The following is a 20,844-nucleotide window of genomic DNA, read 5'->3' as shown; positions in this document are numbered from 1 at the left end:
TTTTCGTCTAACCTCTGACATCGACGTGTTGACGATGGCTGCAGAGTTTGCAAGTGTTGAGGATGCTTTATCCAAGAATTTGCCCCAAGAAGCCTTACAAGAGGTTTGGAGGGTGCTTTATGGAAAGCAACTGAGGTATTTTTCACTTCTACCTTCATAAAGCTTACTATCTTTTGCAGCCTTTTATTTTACCGTAAATGTTCTGCTAAACAGCTACTTCTTGTATATCAAATGTTATAGGAATATCAATACATTGTTTACGTTTGTGTCAGCCACTGCAGATAATGATACATTTTGCAGTTCACATTTTATACTAATTAATCAAAAGATTCGGTCAGTACTAAGTACAAGACTTTCCCATGAATTTGTTTGCAAGAACACTATATAGTCTTTTCCGTAGGAGAGTTCTTCGTCATGTCATCACTTACCTGTGATTTGGTTTTGGTTGGCAAAACATCCATTGAGTGGCACGGGGCATCAACTTTAAATCAACATAACTTTTTCATTTTTTAAGATAATTGAAAAATTCTTTTGGTTCCCAAAACTGCAAATAAAATTCTTTTTATCCATTTTAATTTTTAAATAAATATTCAGTAATTAGACTTTATATGTCAGAGATTTTAATTATAACTTTATATGAAAATAGAGGTTTACAAATAAACATCATTACAAGTTTATTTTTCAAGTAAAAGATTAAAAATCCACTTACAAAATATGAATTATTTTATCTAAATGAAACATTTAACAGAACCAAAATTGGATATAAAGTAACAAAGTTATAAAGTTTTGAAAATTGGGATTCTAATCATGAACTTTTCAATTGTTTATTCATTTGTTTATTTTCCAACCAATTTGACACTTAATGATATGTGAATTAGTGAATAGGACATCTCTAATGAGATTGGCGAACTCTCCTATTGCAGTTTTATTTTAATTAATGGATCCATGCAATAAATATGAATGCAAACTAAAGGATATGTAAAATTTCCTCTTACTTTCTAGAAAAAAATTACTGAAAAATACATTTTTCAATGTCTTTTTTATATGTTAAATGGACTGAGAATTTACATGTTTATTGTTGGATAGTTGATGAGCTTGCATGACAAGTTTGTTGGTAGACCATGAAATTTTCCTTATTGAAGTGTTTATTAAGCATGCTTATTGACTACCCTGCATTTACATGTACAATGAAAGGGTCTATGGAAAATTTCAATATGCATTTTAACTATCAATGAATTCTGTATAATGTACATTTAATAACAAAGAAAGTCAAAGTAATACACTGCAGGCACGAGACCACAATAAATTTTCAAGTGCATTTCAATATAGCAGATTAAAAAAATTCCACCGGCCCGAACTGAATAAAACTTCTCTGGCCTATAGATACCTACAAACAGTATTTTATATATAAATTGTAGAAAATTTTACCATCATTTTCTGAAACTAATACAAATGACCTGGAGATGGGGTAAGCATGACAGAAGAACTGAGTTAAAAGTCTTAAATTTTAACCTTCTTCCACTGAATAAAATCACAACTTGTAGTCAGAATTTATTAATAAAAAAAAATCCCATGTAATTTTGACATATTTTCACCTATCAGAGGCAAAACTTAAGCAAATAAGTTTCCAGTAAAAATATGAAAAAAATGTGGTAGGTGCCTTCTACCAAAGTTGGAACTAAATTCGTTTACAATGAAAACAAAGGGGAATTAATTGTGGTCTCGTACCTGCATCTTACTAAATGTAATTTTATTTCAAACTATTTTTTTAATAAGTTGTTTAACAATCATAAAAGTTGGTTGAGAAACAGTTAAATGATATTTAAAAAAAAAAAGATTTCTGTTTAAGTGACCAAATGCATTGGCATGATGTCTGTGCACATACTGACATAAAGTGTGATTCTGCATAATATTGATTACTGGTACACCATCAAATATGAAAAAAAACATTCATTGTGTTACATTAAGATGAACAATAAACATACACTGTATTTGTTTTTGGTTTTTTGTTTGTTAAAGCCTTTTTTTTAAGTGATCAAATATATTGGCATGATGTCACTGTACGTAGTTTGCTATTCTGCATGATATTGATAGCACCATCAAATACATGTATGAAGTGCAACCATTATGTACTGATAAGATTAATAATTGGCATACCTGATGTAATAGGAGGGAATTAATAATTTTGAGGGATTGTTTGTGACAATACCGTTCCTGGAGAGTGTATAGGCTAGTACATTTGTACAGTTTGGTACATTGTATATTTAATTACTGGATAAAGTTGATTGCAGATAATACTTTAGCTGATGTTTAATATTGTAAATTCAAAGGGTATATTTTTTCTGAAAGTTTGAGTTTGAGACTTATTAGAAACATAAACAGACAAAAAAAAACAAAGGGATTTTTGAAACATTTTGAATCATTTAAACATTTCTGTAAGATCACTTTTGTTTTCAGAAACATTTCAAACAAAACCTTAATTCTAAATTGTATCAGAAAATGCATTACGTCCGAGCCTCCTGAATATGACTACTAAGCAATATGAGCAATTGACTTACAGTAACAAGATATGAACCATTGCTTTTCTACCTTTTTATACAACCCCCTATATGATGGTATGGCACTGTCATCATCACCTGTGTTGTCATTGTCTGTAGATACTTGGTTTTTAGTCCAATAACTTGAGTATCAGTTGTTCTTTTCGAAACAACAGAAGGAAACTTGATTTTTGATGTTAGGAACAAAATTGATTCAGGTCAAATTCTTAACCTGTAACAAATTTCTCATTGCTATCAAAATTCAAAACAGTGTCTCAATGTCTGAATGGTGTGTCCATATTTGCCCTGGTTGTATCAAGCTGTGTCCTTTGAACCATTTTATTAAAAGTTAATGAGGACATGTAGTTTAAAACCTTATACTTGGTCATAAAATAGTTTTGTGAAGTATTGGCAGTTTTAAATGATTATATTCTTGAGTACATGAACTTTAGGCCTTTAGAATTTTCCAAAGAGGCACAACAATTAGCTGGCAAAAGAGGGTTTGAATTGAAAGGAAGTTGTTTTGAAGCTGCTAAAGAAGATCTACGTCCTGCTAGAATTGTAAGAGTTGGTGCTATACAGAACCAGATTGTGATCCCAACAACAGAGCCAGTATCTAAACAGGTAACCAGTGATAGCTGAAATAACTTGCATGTACTGTGAACAGAAGAAAAAGTAGAATATTTCATGAATTTGGCAATGTCGATTATAAAGACTGTAAAAAGGTTGGCACTAATTTTCTGCCACTGTCAATTACTGGTTAATTATTGCACACATGATTTTTTTTTTTGGTGGGATGAAAAAATTCAGAAGATAGAACTCAGAAATATCATTGCAGGCGTCTGTTCATAGAATAAAGTTTCATACATAAGAACATCCTGCCAGAAGGGTTGAATTCAATGTTTTCAAGAGGTGAATCCTGTCATCTAGCTCAGGAGATCAAACTCCTGGTTTACAAGTATACATTGCATAACAACTAATAGGGATCAATGTAAACATTTTTGATATCCTGAGTTCACATCTGACTTTACACAACCCAGAAAAATTAAGTTGCATTGAAGGTAATTAACAATTTAATTAAGATATAAATCACAAAAACTCCATTTTGCCATGGACTGACCTTTATGCCGCATAATTTTATCACGAATGATAGCAAGGGGTTAAATATCGGCTTAAATAGTCAGCCTGTGGTAAAACAATGATGGAGATCCCATGATTTATTAGATTGTTCTACAGTTGTTGTAGTAACCTTAGACTGGCCATATTTGTCCATTTTTGTCTGTACACTTTACACTAGCTATGTCAGTTGAAATGGTCGCTACTGAAAATTTGCTTCTTTTTTTTAATAATGAAGGAAAGGGCAAATTAAGTAGAACGATGTTAGATATGGCAATAGTCACTTGCATTATAAGGTCACAGAGTTCACACATGGACAGGTACAATGTATTATTCATCGACTATTGTTATCGTTTGGTTTCATACATGATGGCGCAAGTGGCAATGTATGTGTGTAATGGATTTTTACGGAATATCATATTACATTTCTATAACATAAAATTTAATATTTTTATTAAAAATGAATTTGATGTTCATTCACGCTACTGAACTAAATAAAAACTGCTGATACACACCAGAATGTTACATGTATTTGTTTACATGATTAAGGTGGGCAGTAATTTACACACACACAAGCCACACCCAATAAGTCGTGTGCTGCTCATATAGCAATCGAAAATCGACCACAGTTGTATTCTCAAAACCTGTTAAGGACATCATATCAGAATTGTTTTTACATCATCTTTTGATTTGTGTTTAAACCACACTAATGGTTGACTGAAAATTTGATAAAGGTAGTTGTAAGCAAGTTGGCTACTGCTCTGAAAACACTACACTCATGCCATTTTGATTTGGAAATTAATAACTTCCCATTTAGAGTTGTAAATTCCAAACAAAAAATTCCAAATTGTATTCCTACTTACCCATACATGTATTCTGAGCTCTGAGTAAGGGGATATCAAACAACATATCATGTTTGACCTCAGATAAATAAAACCAAACTGTGAGGTTAGACAGACTTTAGAAGTACTCCATCAGATAGTCAGGCTTCACATGAAATTTATAAAATATCTCAAATTGAAATTTTCCTTTAATCATTGGTTTTTCCCTCAGTTTGAGATTTTTTATGGAAATGGGGCATAGTTCTCGATAGAGTCATCACATTGTGACCTTAGTTTTCTTTGTTTGTATTATCAGGTTGAATCTCTTCACAACAGAATATCAGAGATTATAGAAGTCGCAGCATTGAGTGGAGTAAATATTCTCTGTATGCAGGAGGCATGGAGTATGTATACTGCTTTCTGAATATTTTATACCTTAAATGAGTTGGTGGCATTATGGAATCACCTGGCCATCTGTCCTTCATTCTGTCCATCAGAATTTCATTGCAATTATCTCAGCTTCCAACGAATAGATTTATTTCAAATTTGATTTGTGGCCTTATATATATGAAACATTCATTGCAGGCAAATTTGGCTGCTGTCCTCTATCACCTACCTGTACTAGTGGGGGTATACTTAGCATGACAATGCAGGCAACTTCATTTTTATTGTATCAGAAAGTTGGATGAAATTAAGTTTTTTCATTTAGTGAGACAAACATGGGATAAAATTTTTCTTGAAACAAATGGAGGAGATCATTCTAAAAATATTTTAAGTATGAAAAATAGAAAAACAGATTCTTGCATTGGGACTTGTCAATTGATTTATATCTTCTAATTCAATAGTATTTAATTTAACTCAATTTTATCCAACTGAAAATAAAATAGAAAATTGAAAGAAAGAAAAGGAAAGAGAAAATATGGAAGTGCCCTTGAAAAGGAGAGATTTCACAGAGGAGAATTCCTTAGTCAAAAACATTTGAGAACACATAGACTGATATGGTCAAACAACAAGAAATACTAAAAGTAGAAATACACACAAAGAAGAGCAGTAAGAACCTGGCGAAAAAAGGGGCTGAACTCATGTGCTGCAGATGGGTTAGCATTTCCTGCTTCTTATAGAAATGATGAGGATTTTTACCACGGATATCTGTAGACAAAACAAAGTCTGGAGTGAAATCTCATGCCAAGGCACACATTATTTAAGGAGACAATTATTCATTTACTATTGAAATAAGTTAAAAAAAATCTTTATTTAATCAAGTGGCTTTCGTTTGATGAATTGTTTCTGTTACATTTTAGCCATGCCATTTGCATTTTGCACCAGAGAAAAGCATCCATGGTGTGAATTTTCTGAGTCTGCAGAGAATGGACCAACTACAAAGCTGCTTCAAGAGGTAAAATGTTTTAATCATATCTGTTGTAGATGGAGGGATAATCATATCTGTTGTAGATGGATGGATAAGAATATTGTGCTAGCATCATCTATTCCTCTCCACTTAGCAGATTACAAGAAATCACATCTTTATTTTAGCTTCTCCTTTTGAAATAATAAAAAGGGTAGTTACTTCCCCTACATGAGGCAGCTGTTTATTTTCTTCTTTAGAAAGTGAAAGGCTTACTATGATCAATCTTTCAAACTTCATCAATTGTTGTTATATAAATTTTTTCTTTGTTTTTACTGGATGATAATGTCCTTTTCCAGTGCAATAAAGTAAGAAGATAATATTGGCTTGGGGCTAAGAACACATGTGCAGTTGTTAATGTTGACATCAACAATGTCAAAAAATACAAATGATTATTAGTTATCTTCATTTAGTATGATATACTTACTTTTGTGTGTCAGCTCATGAGAATTATTCATCTGTGGATGATGAACAATTATCTTATATGCAAAATATTTTACTTTAATTGCCACATTAAAATGGGATTTTTCAGCACATGTAAATGATAGTGAAAATATCCTTGGCAAAAATCTCACCTCCCCATGATGGGCTGATTTGTATTTTGGTTTGCAGTTTTCCAAAAAAATTGTATAATATAAGTAATTTTTGTTGCTGTCCAATGTAAACTTCATATTTAAGTAGAGTATTAAACTTCATCTTATATTTCTTTATTTTACAGCTTGCCAAGAAGTTTAATATGGTAATTATTTCTCCAATACTTGAGCGAGATGAAGCCCATGGGGACATTTTGGCAAACACTGCAGGTAAATTGTTTGCTGCTATTCCTTCTGACCATCCATCTGAATTCTGTGTCAGTTATTTGGGCTACTTCTTATAAAATTGATTTCTAGTTTGTTATGTACCCTCTTAATGAGTGGGCATGCACTGCATAGCAGAAATCTCCTGTCACATCAGAATTAAACAAAGTATCCTGTATGATCTGACTCATTTGGTTGTAAACTCCCACCAATTCTAAGTTACCCTAAAACCATTCATAAAAGTACCATTAATGAGTGGGCATGCACTGCATAGCAGAAATCTCCTGTCACATCAGAATTAAATAAAGTATCCTGTATGATCTGACTCATTTGGTTGTAAACTCCCACCAATTCTAAGTTACCCTAAAACCATTCATAAAAGTACCATTAATGAGTGGGCATGCACTGCATAGCAGAAATCTCCTGTCACATCAGAATTAAACAAAGTATCCTGTATGATCTGACTCATTTGGTTGTAAACTCCCACCAATTCTAAGTTACCCTAAAACCATTCATAAAAGTACCATTAAGACAACATGCTATTAACTTGGATATCTGTTTCAGTTGTAATCTCCAACACAGGACAGTATCTGGGAAAGTCTAGGAAGAACCATATACCTAGAGTTGGAGACTTCAATGAGGTAAGTCAGTAAGTTGGTAGTTTGTAGCTTGGAATTTTTTTTGCAGTAATTCAATTTTAACTTTTAACAAATTTATCCATCTCACTTTCGGTTTCAAAATGATATTTTAAGATCTGTTTGATCAAATATTGTCTCATTTCAGCAAAATGTTACTAATGAGTCAAGTTTGATTATGTTGTATATTGCATAAACTCAAACCAAACATTTTTGGGAGCCTATGATGACAGGGTCAAATCTCTTATTTTAATATGAATAATATTATGAACATTAAACAAGTTTAATAAGGGAGATGTCTTATGTGATAATTTTACTTTGTTTATTTATTGTAGTCCACTTACTACATGGAAGGGAATACGGGTCACAAAGTTTTCCAGACACAGTTTGGTAAGCCATTTATCATAGGCAAAATATTTTTATTTTCACTAAATTTTGTTAATTTCACAAGAACTTCATGTGAAATCAATCCTTCATATGAATTTCATGTGAAAATCTTATAAACTACATTTGAATGTCATTTGAAGCTCATTTCACATGAATTTTAAGTGAACTGTTTTATGTTTTATTATTTTATGACAACTTCCTGAAATGTACAATACTGGCCACTTAATGTTTTTAAATGCACAGTTGAATGAAAAATAAAATTAATTTCAGAAGTTAACTGATACATTAAGTTGTTAATGTAAACACCACCAATCTCATAGTTAATAGAACAAATCTTTCTTCAATGACCTTTCCTCCTTTCAGGAAAAATTGCAATTAACATATGTTATGGCCGTCACCACCCCCTGAACTGGTTGATGTATGGTATCAATGGGGCTGAGATTGTATTTAATCCTTCTGCTACTGTAGGGGCACTTAGGTAAGTCATCACTGTTTGAATAAAGATTGAATAATATAGGAATAAGTCTTTAACGTGTTATGTTCCCCAAACCCCCATACCTGTATTATGTGCAGTATCAAATGTGCTTACATTGTATCGAATCCCTCTGGTACTGTAGGAACACTTAGTTATCAGATTGAATTATATAGGAGTTAATTTTCATTGTATGTTATGGTCTTCACAAGCCCTTGGCTGCATAGTGTGTAGGTGAGATGATATTCAATCCTCCTTCTATGAGAGCACCCAGGTAAGACTTTTGAAGGACAGTAGTATGTATAATATCCCTTCTCAACAAGTTGCAGGTATAATTAAGGTTTTTAACTATTTTTTTATGAATTGACAAATTTATTTGTTAACAATTTTGTAAGAGGAAACATATTGAGCTTGATAACTATAGGTCATCAACAATTCTATTACAGTGAACCAATGTGGCCTATAGAAGCTAGAAATGCTGCCATCGCCAATAGCTACTTCACTGTAGCCATCAACAGAGTGGGTTCGGTAAGTTCTATTATAACCCCACTCAATGAGTGTGTGGTATATTGGATTCACCTTGTCTGTCCATCCATCCGAATTTCATTGTAATTATCAAGGCTTCCAATAGATGGATTGATTTCAAATTTGGTGTGTGGCCTTATATAGATAGACATGTTGTAAGCCATTTTGGGTGCTGTTTGATATCAGGTTCCTATTTTGTGGGTTTAATTGTCATTTTTTACTACATGGAATGATAGAGAGAATTTTCGTTACAAAAATCTCAGCTCCCAATTGATGGATCGGTTACATGCATACAAATATGGGTTGTTGCTTTATATAGATGGGGCATACCTTGTAAGTGATTTTGGGTGCTGTCCGATATCATCTTCCTGTAGGAGTGGAGGTATATCTAGCACTGCAACACAGGCAACTTCATGTTTTGTTAGTCAGTGGCATAAAGGAAAGCAAGTTTATGACAAAATTTATCATGAGAAAATTATCTTAAGTCAGTTGCTAAATCTACTGTAAAATACTGTTTTAATACAACAAGAGGTAGTGATTTTGTTTGGATTTAACGGGCTAGTTTTTTACATGAAAATTGAACATCAGAATAACAAGGAGTACATTTATACACAGCTAATCATGTACGTTATAAGATTATTGTTATATTTTCAGGAGGAATTTGCCAATGAATTTTCATCTGGTGATGGAAAGAAAGGTGAGTTTGTGTATCTCTGAATGAAATTTTAAATTTTGATTGTTATGTGCATGAAATATTTACAAATGGACTTGTACATTTGAGATAAAAATAATATAAATTGTACATGATTTTGTCAAGTCACAAGAGTGATCGTTCTTTATTTGGTTGAGTTAGAAAGAGATGAATGGATTGTTTTATGAAATATACAGATCTTTAATTCTGTATGTATAAAGGACAGTTACATGAACATATGGTATAGGTACATAAAATCAATTGGTTTTTCTGCTGGATGAATCGCCTATTCTTTTGTAGTTTCTTAATTTATAAGGACTTGTATAAAAAGCACTGAGATAGTACTTTTATTCATGGAAATTTAAAGTCAAAATCTGACCTAACTTATTGATTTTATGAGAGCATCCAAGTTCTTAACGGAAATTTTATGATTCATTTTGAATAAGACTTTGTAGCTTGAACAAAATGCAAAAACAAGGATGAGATTTCTCCTTTTACAAATTCATATTTTATCATTATGATTATTTATTTTACTCTTTATTGACTTCTGATTTTTCCAATTTCCCTAGAAAAGTGGTATGTTTAAAAAAGACCAGCTCTTCCACAGTATATTCTAGAGCATAAGCTAATAAAAATTCTTTTCTTTTCACAGCTCACAAAGACTTTGGTCATTTTTATGGTAAGAATTTTTTATTTAACAACACCAAAAATTTTGTAGTTGTATAATGGTTTTGCGTTGTCCACATGTGTGTTGTCATCTGCCATTGGTCACAATAAAGTTTTAAAACAAGATTCTAAACTACAAAAGATAGGTTGGCTTTGATTTTTTGCGGTTATGGCCCAAATCATTTGGGAATTAGCAGCTGAAAGGGGCCTAAAACAAACATTTCGTGAAATTTAATTACTAAAAGCCAGTAAGAGCATATGAGTGGCTATGTTAATGCTTCACAATATTCTATATGACAAAGATCATTCTGGGATTGATTTAAAGGGTTAAGACTTGAATATGTGACCAAAAAACAAGCGTTTTTATGATGTTCTGACCAAAAACTTGACTATAATTATTTTGATCTTTTCAAAATTGTATCTCAAGGTACCATACCACCAAAGCATGGCTTGGATTAACTTTGTGGGCTATGATTTGACTCAATTACCGGTAGGAAATGAGAACCAAAAAGAGGCCAGAAACAAGCATTTTCCTAGTGTTCAGATAATAATGTTTTAAAAGTGTCATACCTCAAAGGGAGACTGGGGTTGTGACTTAAGAATTAGGGGCCAGGAAGGGGCCAGAATCAAATATTTTATGAATTCTGAAATGGATATCTTAGAAATTTTACCACAAAGTACCACACCCCCAGAGGAAGGTTTGGATTGATGTTTGAAGTTATTACTAGAACCATTCAAGAATTAGGGACCAAAAGGCTTCAAATTATTATCCTGTGTCAGAAACCAAAGCTGTATCAAGTTTGAATGTTGTGTTCACACTTGCCCAAACTGTTTAAGGTTTGACCTCTGCAGTTGTACCAAGCTGCATCTTGAAAATCATTTTACATGTTTTATTTTACTGTAGAAATATAATGTAATGTAACACACTACAAATGCTTAACTATTTGATAAACCTATTAGTTACACTCACAAAGTTTCAATTGATCAAATGCCAAAATAAATGTTAGCCTAGCTGGCAGAGTGGTTTAGGGCGCTGGACTTTGTGCAGGCAGTGTTGCCATAGATATCACAGTGGTACGAGTTAGTCTTGCTTTGCAAATTTGACAGTTCTAACATCATTGGGAATTTTGCATACCCTTCTATTTACATATTGAAAAGTGATCAGGTCTTAATTTAATCTGGCATTTCAGTTTAGTTATGGGACTTTTTGACAAGGTATATAAAGCATCAGCTGTATGTTAAAATAAATTTTAAAAATCCTTAATGAAAAATCTTACCTTTCATAATACCAGTAATGAATTTTTTTGTCTAATAAATCATAAGATTTGATGAAAGGGCTTTCAATTACTGTCTTTATGTGAAAGTTAATAAACAAACAAGAAAAAGATATCTAAGACAAACAAAACAAGCAAAACATGACAAAAAAGATGCTGCGATTATTTCAACTTTTTATTGTAGGTTCTAGTTATGTAGCGGCTCCAGATGGAAGTCGTACACCTGTAAGTTTCTTTAGGATGAGTATGGTAATTCATTGGACAGAATGAGGTCCACTGTATTACTGAGGATCTAGAGGAAACAATGAAAAATTGAAAAAGAAATCTGTTTATGATGTGTCTTATGATTAAAGAGTTTAAAGATAAGATCCAGGATTTAAAAGAAAAAGGAGTGTGTGCTAAGGGTTATGAAAATGTTTCTCATCTCAAATGTGAGGGAAAACAATCAAAATTGAACCAAGTGAGGATAAGCTCAGTTCTGCCTGTTCTGTTCTGGGGGATGTTTTTATGAATTTATTAATTAGTCTGTAAATAATTATATAAATACTAGTATTTTTTATCAATGTAACATGAAAAAGGAGTTTCCATCAGGAGCTTCAATGATTTGGGTGTAATTTTTCCTTCCAGTATTGTATTTATGATAGCAGAATTTATTTTTACTATTCAATTTATATAAACAAAGGTCTCATTTGTCATTGTTGTGTTTTATTTAATATTGCTTTTCTTCTGGAGCCTCACTGATACAGTTTTGACAATGATAATTAATAAATTTACATCTAGTGACATGGTCAGATGTATATTTATTTAATGAAATATTTTACATACATTTTTGACATGTATTTATGTTGGATGATGACAGATGTTTTCATTGTGGGCAGAATGTAAAAAATGGACTTGTCAGTAAATAGTTTACATGTTTTATGTATATCTCCATGTAAGATTGAGGCAGTAGGTAGAAGTATATCTTATATTTAAGTAGTTTACAGACTTTAAATTTCACCCAGATCATTCCAAAAATGAATATTACAGGGTCTGTCCAGAACAAGGGATGGTTTGTTGGTAGCTGAGATGGACCTCAATCTGTGTAGACAGATCAAAGATAAGTGGTGTTTCAGGGTAAGGAATAAATTTCCACCTCACCATGTATGGAAGTTTAGATCTTTGGTATCCTAATTGATGAGCCTCTAATCCTATTCATCTATTTCAACATGACAGATTTTCATATTTGGTATGATGAGCTTTAGGTTGATACTTTACTTATTTTAGTTTTGTCTTACATTGAATTTCCTGGTTTTTTTTATTCAAAGATTTGGTAAGCAACCTCATGTTTCAACATTTATTATGACTCAGTATGTCTATGTTTATTAAATGGTTGTTTAGTTCTGAATTTAACAAATACAAAGAGAATAGGTATGGTGTATATGTCAAAGAGACAACCACCCCACCTAGATGAAAATGTCAGCCCAAGGTCATGCATTGATCTTCATTGAATGAGGAAATCCTCATACCGAAAGGCAGGCTGCAAACCCTTGTTGTCTCATAATAGAATACTCACAATACTCACCTGATGTGCAGAATAAAAAAGTCCTAAAAATTCAAAATTTGAAATTACTCAGTTTCTTTGCTGAGCATGCAGGATAAAAGTAATAGAAAGACCACTGGTTAGGTCAGAGTCACAGTAATGTCTTTGTGAGGCTTACATGTGGACTATTGCTTATGTTTACTAGAACACTAGAACCTATCTATTGGACTATTACATGTGTTAGCACACTAGAACCTATCTATTGGACTATTACATGTGTTTACTAGCACACTAGAACCTATCTATTGGACTATTACATGTGTTTACTAGCACACTAGAACCTATCTATTGGACTATTGCATGTGTTAGCACACTAGAACCTATCTATTGGACTATTACATGTGTTTACTAGCACACTAGAACCTATCTATTGGACTATTACATGTGTTTACTAGCACACTAGAACCTATCTATTGGACTTACTAGCACACTAGAACCTATCTATTGGACTATTGCATGTGTTAGCACACTAGAACCTATCTATTGGACTATTACATGTGTTTACTAGCACACTAGAACCTATCTATTGGACTATTGCATGTGTTTACTAGCACACTAGAACCTATCTATTGGACTATTGCATGTGTTAGCACACTAGAACCTATCTATTGGACTATTGCATGTGTTTACTAGCACACTAGAACCTATCTATTGGACTATTACATGTGTTTACTAGCACACTAGAACCTATCTATTGGACTATTACATGTGTTTACTAGCACACTAGAACCTATCTATTGGACTATTGCATGTGTTAGCACACTAGAACCTATCTATTGGACTATTACATGTGTTTACTAGCACACTAGAACCTATCTATTGGACTATTGCATGTGTTTACTAGAACACTAGAACCTATCTATTGGACTATTGCATGTGTTAGCACACTAGAACCTATCTATTGGACTATTACATGTGTTTACTAGCACACTAGAACCTATCTATTGGACTATTACATGTGTTTACTAGCACACTAGAACCTATCTATTGGACTATTGCATGTGTTTACTAGCACACTAGAACCTATCTATTGGACTATTGCATGTGTTTACTAGCACACTAGAACCTATCTATTGGACTATTGCATGTGTTAGCACACTAGAACCTATCTATTGGACTATTACATGTGTTTACTAGCACACTAGAACCTATCTATTGGACTATTGCATGTGTTTACTAGCACACTAGAACCTATCTATTGGACTATTGCAGGATATGTTTAATTGATTAAATGATCTTATCCTGAAATGGATGAAGTATCTGCCATAGATTGTTAAGTAGCACTCCACATAAGAATCATGTAAAATGTGATTTATAGTTGGAAAGCCTACATATTTTAAAGTTTTATATTTTGTTTGAAATACCATACTAAACAGAAAGTAACATGTGGCTTTTCATATAACCTTTGTTCATAGGAGATAAAAATTATATAGAATGTACTGTAGTATTCAAAATTGAGGGAGATAACTCTGTAAATGACACTAAAATACAATAGAAACTATTGGATTTTCCATGTGGATTATCTCCTTAGAGCAGACAAATTGGAATGAACATTTATGCATTTCATCATAAAGACCTATAAAGCAATTTAATAACAGATTAAAAATATGTAGTCTTTTTGAGGTGTATCACAGTTTACAGAATTTGCATGATTCTTACTAAGACTTGTACTTAAAATTTCAATCCATCAGTCTGAATTTTACAGATGACACAAAGGCTAGACATGTATGCAGAGGAAATGGCTGAAGCAATCAAACCTGACTTTAAGCAAGACATAATCACAGAGAAATAAACTTTCTGAGGAATTGTGGAAAACAATTATGATCATTGAATGATTTTTTTATCTTGAACTATCTAAAAAGATGAATTCAGTTCAAGATCAACCATTTGTTTAATGCACTTTTTGAAGATGCAATTTAAGGTTGGAATTTTACAGTATAATCAGAGGCTATGATAACAGAAGGTTATTGTTAGAATCTCATCTCTAACAGCTCTTAATAGAATATTTTTTCGTATATTTATTAAATTTCAATATTCAGTTTATGAATATATTGAATGTGTTCCATCTCTAGTAGGGCTTGGCTTGAACTTTTTTCAATACCTTCCTTGATTGGATCTATGGAACAGGGAATGAAAAGTCATTCTCATATTCATTTGTCATTTAATTTGGGTTTCAATAAACAATGTACTTTTGCTTTCAAATATTAAAACAATGTTATAACCTATAAATAACAGATTTGGTTCTGGTTTATTTTTTAATGTTATTCAGAAAGTTCTTCACAGTAATGTTCATGTATAAGTTATAAACCATTTCAGTGTAAGCTAATTTTAGATTTAAAGGTGCTATTTTTCTTCCAACCTATTTGATGTTGTTACACAAATTTCATTTTTTTACTATTCTGTGTTTGTATTGATTTTATCATAAATTAAATAGGTCAAGTCCTGTTGTTTGATTTTATTTGACAAAATAAAAAAATAGAGTCAATTTAAAACTAACTAAAATTTCTGTATACTGTATAGATGGTGTATTGATTATCTAGTCAGAGGTATTTTTTTAATGATATATCATGTGATTGTTTATAGGTATACTGTCTGGTTCCATAAAAAAGCTTAAATTAATAGATATTTTTTCAAATCCTTGAATTTTTCCTCAATTTTTAAAATTTTCAATGATTTAATAAGGTGAAATTTGAGGTGAGTAAAGGTTTGGGGAAACTTTCATTTTGAGATTTTTTTTATGAATTCAGACACTGATTTGGTTAGGGGGGAGATTGGATTAGAATAAGAATTTTGGACAGTTGTTTTTTTCTAATGAAGAATCAAGAAATCTTTCTGAGCATTTATTTATAACTTTATATTGTAACCTTATTAATGGTGAACACATTTTGTTCCCATACAGTTTTTTACTTACAACTTAAAATTGTTATTTTTACAATTAAAAGCATTTTTAAGTTCAAAATTTTTATTGTTTGCTCAAAGAAGTGCATAATTGAAACAAAACTGCATGTATTTTTGTACATATTCTTATATAAACCAATGTGTTGTGTCTTTACTATAACTTGTATTTAAGTTTCACACACAGTATAATACTATTAAGAATTTAGATTCATGTCAAGGTTTGTCACTTTCACTTTTATAAAAGGCATTCATAATTCATTGATACAGGCCAGTAGCCAATTTTTTTTTATTTGCCAATAATCGATGGTTTGAGCAATAATTCATTGATAGCTATTTATCTCATTCTTTCATAATTTACTATGACCAGTTGATCTGTTGTATTTGGAGACAGTAGGCACAGTATGGCCTTACTATGAGTAATTTTATATAGGTTTCACTAACATGTATACAATTTTATTATACTCTTTGTTGAATATATCTTGTTCTTGTATATATATGTTAATCAGTAGTTCTTGAATAAAAGATTTACATATATGGATTCTTTCTAGAATTAAATAGTTTAACCCTTAATCATTAAAGGGTAATAATTAATGAATAAAGGGTAAAAAATAAGCATTTTCTTGAACTAGATGTAAATTGCATCAGTTGCTTAACTTTTGTGTCAAATTGCATTTTTAAAGATCTTAAAACACATTCATTCTGTGTCTTAAAATTGTGGTCTATTGAACATCACAACCAAAATTCAGTTATGTATCTTAACTAGTATACTGTTGTCATGGACAGTGCAGGGCCAGAGGAAATTCTTACAATTTTCACTTGAATTGAGAAATAAATTGGGTCACATAACAATTTTGTTAGGTGAATTTCTCATGAAAGACCAATAAAATCCATGTCTAAAATCATGTTTAAAAAAATGGTTAATTTCCAGTTTAGTTCAATTAAATTGAAAAAGTCAATAAAATAAGTTCTTCCCAAAGCCAAAACTTCTGGAAAATATTGGAACCTGTTACTTTAGTAAAGTTGCAATATCAGAGGAACAAACTAGATGAACTCCTTTGACGAGACAATACTAGGAATACTAAAGGGCCATATGAGAAAACTTGAAAAGCATATCGTAGAACACAAATTGCACTTGAAAAGAACACCGGAAAATGAATCCCACTATTAACTTGTTGGTTCAAGTCAGGAACTCCAAAAAAAATGAACCGTTCTGCTTTTCATAAAATATACGCTATCGACTATGAAAGATGGAGGTCCTTTGTCAAATTGGGAGTGAACACTTCAAAACAGTCAATCAGTTTATGTTGTTAACTGTGTGTTTTTGTAATGACGACATAGTATCGGAAACATATTTATATCCGGTAGTTTTTGAGAAAATCTAAAAACCGTATCTAGGAATTTGGTATTATGGTCGCAATTTCAAGGAAAGCATATGCATTAAAGGACAAAAAATCCATTCGCTGGAGACGATGGCCATGGGATGGTAATACTAAGTGATTCATGGTTGAGAAAAACCAACTAAATAAACGATGCTTTTTTAGTCTAGATATGCTTTACTTTCACATAACAATAATCTTTTCTGCATTCAGATCAACTCTTTTTAGAAAATCACACATCAGTTTCCCGCTAAAATCAACCAAATCAAGAACGATAACTCTTGCAAAGTGTAAATTTCATATCAAAAGGGCAACAACCAAATGAAAAACTAAGACTGGTCATGTGATCTGTTGCCGTGTCTGAACAAGAAATAAGACTGAATTCGGTGTTTTTTTTTACATGTATGATTTATGTCCGAATTAATTTTTTATAAAGACTGATATTTTATTGGATTGGGAAATCAAGTCGCGTTTGTCATAGACTTTGGTTGAAATCTTTTCTGTTTTCTAAACGAAGGTCAATATAAGAGACAGACTTCACTGTGTCTATAGTTCTAATAAATTTCAAGCTTTTTCTCGTTGATACTTGTAAGATGAAGATAGTAATAAAATCCAGGATTATTTAACGACAAATTATTTACACAACGGAAGCTGAAATTAATGGACTGCGCCAACCTCGTTCATTTTCTTAGGGTATGTTGTTGATAATTTAAAAGCTTGCCTCAAATGTGTAAAATTGATTCAAGTTAGATATCATAACCATCAAATATATCATCAAACAAAAAGTTCAACTTTGGAATGATTTCATCATCTGTATATTTGTTATTAAAGAATTGGCATAATTTACATGCAAATTTTGAAGAAAAAAATCTTAAGAATATCATAAGATCAGTTGTCTAAACTTATTACATCTGGAATAAAAAGAATACTAGTAATTCTATAACATAAACCTTTCTGAACAACTCATCGTGTTTTCTTTTTTGCAAGATGAATGACGCCTTTATTCATATTATTAACATTAAGTTAATTATAAATAAGGCTATTGAGGAATAAATGATCTCAGTTACTCAAATAAGTCCATAAGAGTAACGCCAAAATCAATAGCTTTTTACGTGTCGTCAATTATTTTCAATAATTCTGTTTGTTCTTACTTTCAAGTCAAAACGTTACACTTGATATCTGAATTTTTTTAATTAGTTAATTGGAACATTAATATCAGAATACTTATTCAAAATGAACATTGATCAGACCTTTAACAAATCAATGCATATGCCAATGTCTGACACATAAGGACAAATATGGCAATTAAAACATTTAGAATTTAACATTATAACCGAAAAAGGATAGGGACACAATCCACTGGCATTAGTTTTATTGTAATCTGGTCGTGCAGTTTTCGACAGACCTTTATTTTAAACATATACATATTGCAACGTTCGTTATATTATGTACACGTGTTTCAAGGAGTAACCTCGCATCAGCAGCATTAAAAACATATACGTAAGGAGATCTTATCCAAAATTAAACTGTATACAAGAAGTACTTGAAACAAATAATGTCGAATCAAGCATCGAGAATTCATACCATGTATAATATACGGAATAAAGCCTCCACGTTCCAGGATTTTTAATTTTGTAATACTGCAAATTTTGGTAAATAATATATGATAAGATTAATGATGTCTTCCCCGACTATCAAAACAAACATTTCTTAATGTAAATACATAAAGAGACCTCAGAGTTTTGATTAACCCATTAAATTTCAAGTTCACTACAAACTAATTTGTACTTCATTTGTTGTCCGTTTGGTATTGAAAGAATACTTTTTCAACGGAAGTTCACCTATTGTCCATTTGGTATCGGCCATACTTTATCAACTGAAGTTCACCTGTTGTCCTTTTGGTGATGTCGGCAAACATTTTTCAACTGAAGTTCGCCTGTTGTCCTTTTGGTGATGTCGGCATACCTTTTTCAACTGAAGTCCTTTTGGTGATGTCGGAATACCTATTTTTTAACTGAAGCTCGCCTGTTGTCCTTTTTTGGTGTTAACGTCCGCCTCTTTTTTCATAGGAACTTCCTTCGGTGTTACTATTCTGTTCTATTCTAAAGGTCTTCAATAAGTGTAAACATACCTTCAAGTAAGTTCTTAAAAACCAAGACAACAAAATAATAAAATCCACGGTAGCAGAACGATGACACGTATTTAAAATAAATTAAAAAGTCAAATAACGACACATTAATGACAAATTGTCAAACATTGACATTAGGGTGAAATCATTCATTTGTAACCAAGTGTCATGCTGCAAGCGCAGTAAGCAACTTGGAAATAGTGGAAAAACATCCGAATTCGACAAAATTAGAATTCACCATAAAACATACGTCATTTATCAATAATTTGTTGAAAATTTTGAATTTTATCTTGAATTTGATGTCACAAAGCAATAATTCGTCTTGAAGATTTTAAAAGAAATAAAATGTATATCTCGGTGAAAGTACTAACAGGATAGCTCGACGTTTAATTCAATCGAAAATATTAACATTTATTATAGCCGGATCTGCGTGAGTATATTCATGTTCCTCGAATATAGGACATATGTAGTTAATAAAATGCAATTGAAATTAATAAAAACATAGTCATACATCAGGTACATATATCATAATATTAAAACAAATGACTCATGCAATGTCAATAAAAAATATACCGTTTAACCCACTATGGCAACTCCATCTGTGGTTTAATTTTTTGTACTCCTTACAGTGGATTTGGGCACTTGAAATACATAGCGATAACAGCCAGGGCAAAGGAACGAATCCTTTTTCGTGCACATCATTAAATATTTCCGCATTATGTATCGCCAATTTTGTATGCATGTATCTGAAATCTAACTACACCCTGTTTTCAAGGTTTGATTTTTTCTGTTATGTTAAAAAGATATGTTATTATTAAACAATGCCATCTTATAAATCAGTTCTATGGTCATGATATTACGTGATTTCTGTCCTAAAATCAGAACAAACTCAAGGTCAATATATGTTTCAAGTAATATACAACCATGGAAATGGACATGACTAATTCATATTCCTACATTTCATTGTTGTTATAAATGGAACCACGGAGTCTATCGATGAGTCCAAGATAAATAGCTGTCTAGTAAATCGGTATTTCACTACCAGAAAGTATTAGAGTTTAACATTTGTTTTTTTTTTTAATTCTCCCAGAAATATACACAGGCAATTATTTTTCACGTGAAATTAGTGTTAATCAAGCTTCAAATGGAATTCACGTGAACTTAACTTGAAATTAACATGATTTTCACGTGAAATTCTCTGGACAAGAATTTCATGTGAACAATTCACGTAAATTTCACGTGAAGGCTTGGTACACAGAATTTCAAATGAACTCTGACACAAAGTTTATTTGCTCAATTCAGGTGGAAATCATGTGAAAGTCGTGTGAAAAATTATGCGAAATAATTTTGCCTGTGCATTGATTTGATTGTTAAAGGTTGATACTTTCGTATTGTGAAACAAGTGGATCCATACCAATGCTGGTGGACCAGAGATTCCACAAGGGATTCACCACCCAGTAGTTACATCATACCACATGTATGGATTTGGCTCTAATGTGCTGATGAGAGGTTACACATTAAAATACTTAGTGAA

The 20,844-nt window shown here is 31.8% G+C and overlaps 1 protein-coding gene across 1 annotated transcript; it reads left to right on the top strand.

The window, feature by feature from the left end:
- The first annotated feature begins 16 nt into the window (after positions 1–16).
- Positions 17–16,340, top strand: LOC148606157 (beta-ureidopropionase-like). Its single transcript, XM_088546829.1, has 14 exons — positions 17–135; positions 2,990–3,161; positions 4,791–4,878; positions 5,776–5,870; positions 6,598–6,682; positions 7,241–7,317; positions 7,647–7,701; positions 8,062–8,176; positions 8,617–8,698; positions 9,350–9,392; positions 10,039–10,065; positions 11,511–11,551; positions 12,356–12,442; positions 14,614–16,340. Exons 1-14 carry the CDS (start codon positions 35–37, stop codon positions 14,698–14,700), a joined length of 1,155 nt encoding a protein of 384 aa, XP_088402955.1. The 5' UTR covers positions 17–34; the 3' UTR covers positions 14,701–16,340.
- The last annotated feature ends 4,504 nt before the right edge of the window (positions 16,341–20,844 follow it).

This window comes from Perna viridis, chromosome 9, assembly GCF_037379345.1.
Source record: "Perna viridis isolate PV_CMFRI_1.1 ecotype Kerala chromosome 9, ASM3737934v1, whole genome shotgun sequence".
In the NCBI taxonomy this organism is placed as follows: domain Eukaryota; kingdom Metazoa; phylum Mollusca; class Bivalvia; order Mytilida; family Mytilidae; genus Perna; species Perna viridis.
The sequence above is the reverse complement of the archived record's forward strand: the minus strand, read 5'-3'. Positions and strand labels throughout refer to the sequence as shown.

Coding starts and splice junctions, on each gene's coding strand:
- LOC148606157 (XM_088546829.1), top strand. CDS start 35: ATGGCTGCAGAGTTTGCAAGTGTTGAGGATGCTTTATCCAAGAATTTG. Junction 136..2,989: donor CTTTATGGAAAGCAACTGAG/GTATTTTTCACT, acceptor CATGAACTTTAG/GCCTTTAGAATTTTCCAAAG. Junction 3,162..4,790: donor CAGAGCCAGTATCTAAACAG/GTAACCAGTGAT, acceptor TTGTATTATCAG/GTTGAATCTCTTCACAACAG.